The sequence below is a fragment of the Squalius cephalus genome (assembly GCF_949319135.1).
Source record: "Squalius cephalus genome assembly, chromosome: 3".
In the NCBI taxonomy this organism is placed as follows: domain Eukaryota; kingdom Metazoa; phylum Chordata; class Actinopteri; order Cypriniformes; family Leuciscidae; genus Squalius; species Squalius cephalus.
Genome location: NC_137124.1, coordinates 18,224,970 through 18,233,881, shown reverse-complemented (window position 1 = coordinate 18,233,881; position 8,912 = coordinate 18,224,970). Strand labels below are relative to the sequence as shown.

At 37.8% G+C, this 8,912-nt stretch overlaps 1 protein-coding gene across 2 annotated transcripts; it reads left to right on the top strand.

Moving 5' to 3' along the window:
• Window positions 1-1,378: 1,378 nt before the first annotated feature.
• On the top strand, window positions 1,379-7,700 carry LOC307154953 (uncharacterized protein). Of its 2 annotated transcripts, none has more exons than XM_079865196.1 (8): window positions 1,379-1,478; window positions 2,566-2,819; window positions 3,156-3,294; window positions 3,611-3,753; window positions 4,007-4,059; window positions 4,810-4,934; window positions 5,347-5,661; window positions 7,156-7,700. In XM_079865196.1, exons 2-8 carry the CDS (start codon window positions 2,605-2,607, stop codon window positions 7,513-7,515), a joined length of 1,350 nt encoding a protein of 449 aa, XP_079721322.1. In that variant the 5' UTR covers window positions 1,379-1,478; window positions 2,566-2,604; the 3' UTR covers window positions 7,516-7,700. The 2 variants fall into 2 exon arrangements, with proteins under 2 accessions (XP_079721322.1, XP_079721323.1); XM_079865197.1 differs by lacking the exon at window positions 1,379-1,478 and adding an exon at window positions 1,891-2,474.
• The last annotated feature ends 1,212 nt before the right edge of the window (window positions 7,701-8,912 follow it).

Sequence of the window (8,912 nt, the reverse complement as noted above, 5' to 3'; positions counted from 1 at the left end):
TATGTACTACTGTACACCCAAAGCACTTTACAATCAGGGGATCTCTCCTCAACCACCACCAGTGTGTAGCATCCGCTTGGATGATGCGACGGCAGCCACAGTACAACGTGCGCTCACCACACACCAGCTATAGGTGGAGGAGAGAGGAGAGAGAGTGATAGAGCCAATTCAATGGAAGGGGATTATTAGGAGGCCATGATTGTTAAGGGCCAACACCGGGGTTACACCCCTACTCTTTACGAGAAGTGCCATGGGATTTTTAATGACCACAAAGAGTCAGGACCTCGGTTTTACGTCTCATCCGAAGGACGGTGCTCTCTGACAGTATAGTGTCCCCGTCACTACACTGGGGTGTTAGGACCCACACAGACCACAGGGTGAGCACCCCCTACTGGCCTCACTAACACCTCTTCCAGCAGAAACCTGTTTTTTCCCAGGAGGTCTCCCATCCAGGTACTAACCAGGCTCAACCCTGCTTAGCTTCAGAAGATTCCATACAGAGTAAATTGATTATAGTAAACTGGAAGTAGCCTCAAATGTAACTTCATTTCTTATGTGTAGATTTCTGTGGAATACCTCCACCTACTGGACGTTGGCTGAAACATCCATGCATGTAACTTTTTAATGTTCCACACTGCAGAAGGCTACTAATTCTGTGTAGAAAACCCAGAGAGAAAAAAACCTATAGGCTATATCTACATGCAATAATTATATATAGCAGCCTTTACTTCTTGCAAAAGCAAAAACACTTTCCGCAATCACACTTGCCCAACTTTCTTTCACAAAAACTGTAACAATGTATTGTAACTAATTCTTAAATAGCCTAATATTATTTCACGCATTAACTAATGGGTCCATATTGTGTTACCGACTAAAAGCTATAATAAATGTGTACATTCAAATCTCAACACGTTCCTGCACAATTTCTGTCATTTTGTAAAAGCTGCAAGACAACTGTCTGTGTTTTAAAGTTGCATGGTCATAAAATACACATTAAAGCTTAATTAAATTATATAAGGATAGCCTAATAAGGCTAAATTAAGATGCTAAGTGGGTTTTACTAGTCGACGCAGTGAAAAGGTGGATAAAAGCCAAAAGTCTCCTAAGTTTCGACCTCATCAGTCAGTAAGACAGATCTCTTTCGGCTTTCGGGTCAGTGAAACCCTGGACTCACCAAGTTTCCATGACGCGCGGTCGTAATTTTTAGACGTGCCAGTCTGAGAAATTTTAATCGTTTATAGAAACTGTTTAATTAAATCAGACAGTTGTTTATTACAATGAGTAGTTTGTTGTATTGAAACAATCATGCTTATTGATTGATTACTTTCACCCAAAAAAATTGAATCTGGCAACCAAAACTATCATGTGATGTCTGTTTGATAAAACGAGAAAGTAGGCCAGCCCTCAATAGCCTGTAACTGTTTGCTGGAGGTCCGATGAAGCCGCGTTTGTCCCCTGGCCCTAGGGATCTATTCACGGTACGATTTATTGCGTAAATTAATTAACTCCAAATACAAACGATTATTTTTTATGAACGATGTGAAAATAGTTAATCGACCAAAAAAAAAAAAAAAGACATTAACATCGGCTTGCAATTTGGTCAGTAAAGGCTAGTTTAAGCTAGGTTGTGTTACGTTTTACTTTGCGCGGGGCCTTTGCAATTTTAATAAAGTAATTTTAATTCATTTCTTTAGGTAGTTACAATATAAAAATACGGTTTATATCATATAAAAATACAACAACAAAGCAGGAAGTTATAGAGTTAAGTTCCGGCGCTGCGATGGCCGAGTGGTTAAGGCGTTGGACTTGAAATCCAATGGGGTCTCCCCGCGCAGGTTCGAACCCTGCTCGCAGCGGAAAATATATTGTTTTGAGGAAGTGAAAATTGCAGTCACATGTCAGAAAAGTGTGTGAAGTATGTTGGTATTTTAAAAAGAAAACGCTGAATCCAACAAGAAACGACACATGATAGTAACTATCAATGTAAAGGTGTGGACTGGTGGAAAACTGAAAATAACTATTGCAGGCGGGGCAAGTTACAAACTTATCAAGCACACTGCAATTAATATTTAAACTTTTGAACACTTAATGATAAATGAAAGTTACATCAGAATGCCTTTACATGCATGATTATAAACAGCAAAGAAATCTATCTAAAGTTTATAAGTGTTAAAGAAATAAGTGTTCACTTTGTCCACGTAACTTATTTTCTCCCTAAATTTAATTAAAACTATGACGTAGCTACATTTAAAATACAGACACACATACATATATATTTAATTAATATCTAAGTTTTTAAGGTTTTAAGTCAATTTGTAATGAAAATGTGACATCACGAAGGGTTAATTTGATTGACTGGGTAGCTGGACAGCTTCCAACACGTCTTCGATATAATTAGACGAGCATTTCACATTCGCTTTGGCAGACTGACAAGACCCCAGTACTGATCACCCGAGGGCAGCTGTAGATTACCAGTAAGCAGATCATCTAAATCATTGTGAACTGGACTGGACAGGTTTTCCATCTAGACTGGTTTCAATAAGGCATCTGCGTCTATTTTGTCAGGTGTCAACTTCATAGTTCATACCCGCATTTTGCATAACGATGGCCGGCTTTGGGAAGCTGCGCGTCGCTGTTATCGGGGCCGGTGGTGCGGGACTCTGCGCGGCCCGCCATCTCCTCTCACGCCCGGACACTTTCGCGCCACCTGTAGTATACGAGATCACGAAGAACATTGGAGGAACGTGGGTCTATGAGGAAAGAGTGGGGTGTTACGACAATGGCTTACCGATTCACAGCAGCATGTACAGGGACCTCAGGTGAATTTATCAGTGCCAGTGGTTATTCTTTTATAGTGCTTTGTAACTGAAATAAAATATATTTATTACATTGCAGTGTATGGATTGAAGACCCATAGTAAATTCAAATCAGTCAATCAGTATTGTAAGCAATCTTACTATGTCATGATAATGATTCTTTTTTATTATTATTGAAATGTAATGTAAATCCACTATTTTTATTTTATTTTATTCTGTGATTTATGTCTTTCCTTTTAAGCTATTCTTGAAGGATCACTAGCCTGTGATATATTTTAAGTGTATAAAGCTGTATTGTAGTGTTATAATGTGTAGCCGTGTATTCCTCTCACATGATAGAACCAATATTCCCAAAGAGGTGATGTCGTTCCCTGACTTTCCTTTCGCAAAGCATCTCCCCTCTTTTGTTCATCACACAGAGGTACGGAAGTACCTTGAGCAGTACTGTGATCATTTTCGCGTGTGGGACCACATAAAGGTACATTTTAAACTTACATTTTCAAATACGCTCACCTCTTTGTTCATTTTGAACATGTCAGGTCAATTCTTGCTCCATGCATAGTTTGACAGATAATCATTAATTTCACTGTTTATGACCAGTCAGTCCTGTCAGAAACCACTATCTTTACTGTACATTTATGATCAGTCTATAGAATTGTGGAAAACTACTAGAGATTTAACAGCCACCTTTACAAAGGACTGAATGTCGGTGATTCATTCATTTGCTTGATAACCATCAGTCTTGATCTAAAAAAAAAAAAGTACTGATTGGTGTATTCCTCTCTTCCAACAAGTTTGGCACCTCAGTGGCCTCAGTGACCCCAGTAGATGTGAAGGGTGGGTGGAATGGGTTGGCTTGGAATGTCACCTCCAATGATGGCCTAGACCACAGCAAATCCACTACAGAGCGATTTGATGCTGTTATGGTGTGTAATGGGTAAGTGCACAGCCAAATGAGTGATCAATGGCTGCAAAACCTTCCTATGTGCAACATAGTTCAATTGTATGCCTAGATCAATAAGGCCGTTGGGTACAGTGGATTAAACAGTAACTAATGATGCAATGAAACTGTATTGCACTTTTACTTATATACTGTGACAATTTTCCCATGTAAGATGTGGTTATGTAATCAGGTGAGAAAATGATTACAAATTGAGTCTTACAAATTAAATTATGTGTGTCTATTTCAGACATTTCTATGACTCCTACATTCCTGCAATACCTGGACTGGAAAAATTCAAAGGTTTTCCATTCCTTACACTACATAATACGTTTTTACTTTGTGAACTCAAAGTGAACTCAATGCTCTTGCAAACCAAATGTGTGCCTAGCAACAAAACACCTTTGAAAATGTGCTTGGACTTGCAAATGCCTAAAGTGCCCTTAGCTGTTGCAACATGTTATCAGTTTATCAGCATAGGGGATAAACTCTACTGAGAAATGCTTTAGATATAACCGTGGCTTTGGTAAGAGACTAGACCCAGTTTTGGTTAACCATTATATTACTTAACATTTATCAGTGCATTAATTGCTTTAGAAATTGGAGGTTAAACCATTATGTTTTTAATGATGTTAAAAATTGAGTATTTGTTATCCAATTTACAATGTGCAATGAGCAGTCAAGGATTTATTGTACCATATTAAATAATAGAAATGCTATGTATGTCAATTTATGAATGATTTTTTTTTTTGTAGCCTACACATAATGCATGCTTGCTTTAGGGTTGCAGTTTTAGTAATTGTTGTAATTGCTTAAAAACTTTGCAATAAAAATATTGTGCCTTGCACACCCAAATCATTCGTAGGTGTGTAGGATGAAAGTACATTATAAACTAGAAAATGTATAAACCCCACTACTCAAAATTGCATAATAAGTCAAATATTTTTTAATTAGCAACGTGTGCAAGTGGGGCGCGGAAATTAACTATTTAGTTTAGTTAATACAACTTTTCCCAAAAAAAATAGTGTATTTTTCCATATGTTTCTTTTTTAGGGACGCTGATGCACAGTCATGATTACCGTAGTGCCGAACCTTTGGCGGGAAAGTCAGTGGTGCTGCTCGGAGCGGGTCTCTCTGGACTTGATATTGCCATGGAGCTCTCCAGTGTTAATGCTAAGGTCCTTCACAGTGTTCAATTGTTTAGCTATTTATAATGATGCATATTTGACTTAAGTCTGGAAAATACTACATGAATTTTGCACAGATTTTGCCCCGATTTGCAGTCTCGACAAGTCAACATTATTTGCTGAAAATCAGAGCCAGTCAGCACATTTTTAGAAAAGTGTAGTGTATGATGGGCACAGATTTTAATTCCATCCAGTTGGAGGATATCAAACGTTTGATATTTTGATCTGGTTTTAGAACACGTTTTCATTTGTCATGTGCCTCCTAAAACTAGTTTGTTGTGTTCGTAACACAACTTGTTTTTGTGTTTTTATAGATGATTGTGTGTTTAATGCATACATCCAAAGTATTTTATCTGTAAATTCTTAGCATATTTACCTTTATTTACGCATTATTTACCTCCAGGTGATCCTGAGTCATGGACAGCGGCCTTTGACCTGCCCCCTTCCTCCAGGTGTCCAGCAGGCTCCTCCAGTAACCTCTGTACTGGATGATGGGTCTCTAGAGTTCAAGGACGGGGAGAGGGCCAAGCCAGAGGTGTTCCTGTTTTGTACAGGCTACAACTTCACCTTCCCATTCCTGGACGAGAAAGTGGGTGTAAAAGTGCAGGAGCACCTCGTCTGGCCTCTCTATAAGTTCCTAATACCTCCGGCCTACCCATCACTCTTTATAGTGGGCATCTGCAGAGCTATATGCCCCTTCCCACATTTCCATATTCAGGTTAGTTGCGAAGGATACTTTTTGTTTGAGGGAATATGTGTGACTGAGGTATTTCTGTTTAGCCTGAAACAATGAGCTCCTTAAAACACTCATGATTGTGATGATTAAAAATATAGAATTTATTCCAGAGTTTAGGAGCCAAATGCGTTTTTTGACCTTAAAGTGACACTGTGTAATTTTTTAAGTTGATTCTTAGCAAAAAAACACTTTGTTCTTTCAAAATGATATGTGCTCATTAATGTGTAATTACTTCTACCAGCTAATCAAGTATTCTCGTAAGCGTAGAATCTGCCATTGAATGGCGGCAGCCATGTTGCGCCTCCATCTTGAAAATACATTAGCCAAAGAGGGACATACCTGGAAATTCAAGCTTCACCTTTCGTGTTTTTACACTCAGTGGCACCGTGACGAATGCGAGGGGGAGATTACTCGCGACTGCCGGCAGATTTGAAATAATACGGCCACCGTAGGAGTTAAAACGCCCTCGGAATGGGAGGGGCTAGAAAGTAATATTCAGTTGGTAGTCATAAACAATTTCACCGCTAGATGGGAGAAAATCCTACACAGTGTAGCTTTAAAGGGTTAGTTTACCCAAAAATGAAAATTATCCCATAATTTACTCACCCTCAAGCCATTCTATATGACTTTCTTCTTTCAGCCAAACACAATCGGAGTTATATTTAAAAAATATCCTGGCTCTTCCAAGCTTTATAATGGCAGTGAATGTTAAAATTTTAGTTTGAAGCCCAAAAAAACACTTTCATCCATCATAAAATAAATCAATACGGCTCCAGGGGATTAATAAAGGCCATCTGAAGCAAAGCAATGTGGATGTAGACTCAGTATAAAGGGATGAAGTAACAGTACTGCCTTCCAGATGCAAATTGTATTTTAAGAGATTCTATGCACAGTAACAAGCAATACTTCAGTCTTATCTGAATTTAATAGAATAAAATTACTGGTCATTCAATATATTATCTTTTACACACTCTGTCAACTTAGATAGTTTAGAGATTTCATCAGTTGTGATGAAATATAACTTGAGCATCATCAGCATAACAGTAGATACTAATACCAAGGGACAGCATGTATACTTAAAATAGCAGAGGGCCTAAAACAGATCCTTGCGGCACTCCATAATTTACTGTCATTAACTTGGATCATTTACTGTTTAAATAAACAAAATGGTAACCATCAGATACTATTAACAGGTACTATAAACCACCTTAATGCCTGCCCCTGAATACCAGTGTATCTGTTAATATTATTTAATGGACCTGAGCTAATGTGAACTAACAATGAACAGTTGTATTTTTATTAACTACATTACCAAAGATTAATAAATACAGTAACAAATGTATTGCTCATTTTTAGTTAATTGTAGTCACAGCAATAACTATTGGTAACTAATGAGACCTTATTGTAAAGTGTTACCAAGTTATTATAAAATTTCAAAATACATCCTCTTTCTTGTTTCCTCACTTTTTCCCTCAGTCTCAGTTTGTCCTGTCAGTGTTGGATGGTTCTTTCCCCCTGCCTTCACGTGAGGGTATGGAGAAAGATATTGAGTTGGACATTGCCGCCCGTCGTGCCCGTGGGATTGCCACCCGCCATATCCTTAAACTGGATTCTGAGCAGTGGGCCTATAATGACGAGCTCGCCCGCCTGGGGGGATTCCAACCCCTCCCAAGCTATTGGAGCAACCTGTACGAATCCAACAAGGTGTTCCGTGCCCGAGACATGCTCAATTACAAGACCTACAACTACACTGTCCTCGAAAACATGGACTGGAAGGTGCACGACTTGCATGGCCAGCAGCTGCAGAAGCCTCTGGCTGTTAAAAAACAAATGTAAGCTGTGATCGAAAAATATACCATCATTCAGGTGCTAATAGGCATATGCCACTGTAGCAAGTAAAATTAGGATATTAACAAATTATTCAATATTTTGACTAATGTTTATCAGTTATTTAATAAAATATCTAACCATACTTTTATTTTTATGAGCCAAAATATCTTGTTGTTTGTAATAAAAATAAACCATAAGTGAACTTAAACAATATGCACATATAGCATGTTAAAATAATTAATGTCATCATCTAAAGCATGTAATCAAGACCAGAGATCCCCAACCCCAAGGGATGCTTATAGATGCACCCAGATAATAAAAAATAAAGTAAAATCATTCCAAACATGTATGACTTTTGTGATAGAAATATTTTATGTAATGGGTATTTTCTTCATTAAATGTACAGAGAAATGCAGACTAAGGATGCAAAGGCCATATACTTAACCAAAAGGTGCTTAACACAGTAGAACTAACAGTCATATGATTAGCTTAGATCATACCAACATTATTCAAAATATATTTTTCAAAATAAAACTTCCTTTGTGTTCCACAGGAGAAAATATATATTTGTAATGGCATAAGTAAATGACAGAATTTTCTTTTTTTTTGGGTGAACAATCCTTTTAAGCTGATTCCAGGGGATACTTGGAAAGATTTGATGCATGTTGTTTGGATTGTGATTAGTGAAACTGGGCTATATAAACAAAATTGAGTTAATGCTAAGCAAGAGGTGTTATGTTCCTGCAGTCATTTTGTGTCTGAAAACATTTCTTGATAAGGTTTGTATTGTGTGTGCCCTTTATGTAACATTAATGTCCTTTGTCAGTCACATGCATGGTTAAGTGATAAACTGCACTACTTGTGGTTATTTTCAGAGATGTAACAGACGTTTTATACTTTTGCTACAATTGTGTGACCTGTGCTACAAAACTTTGAACCTCTGTAGCACTAGTGCTATGCCCAAAAGAAGTTAACGTACAGCCCTGTAAGGATATCTAGTTAAAAAGAAAACATTTCAGATTTGACGTTGTTTGCGGGGCTTAATGATGTTCTAAGACATAAAAGGTAGGGAAACACTGATCAAGACTTTTGTTGTAATTATCTCGTTTTATTAGAATAAATGGTTTTCATTACAGGTTTAAGTAGTCATGAATTGAAGAGTAATATCACAACCCAATCAATTGTATTTTCAGAATAACATATTTTCATAATGTCAGATAGACAGTATTTGTTCCAAAAGTATAACCACAAGCACAGTAACCAATGGATGTCTAATTATATTCTATAAAATGATCACACAAAGACACGAAAAGGCACCGCTGGGATTCGAACCCAGGATCTCCTGTTTACTAGACAGGCGCTTTAACCAACTAAGCCACGGCGCCCTGTGCCGACGCGATGAA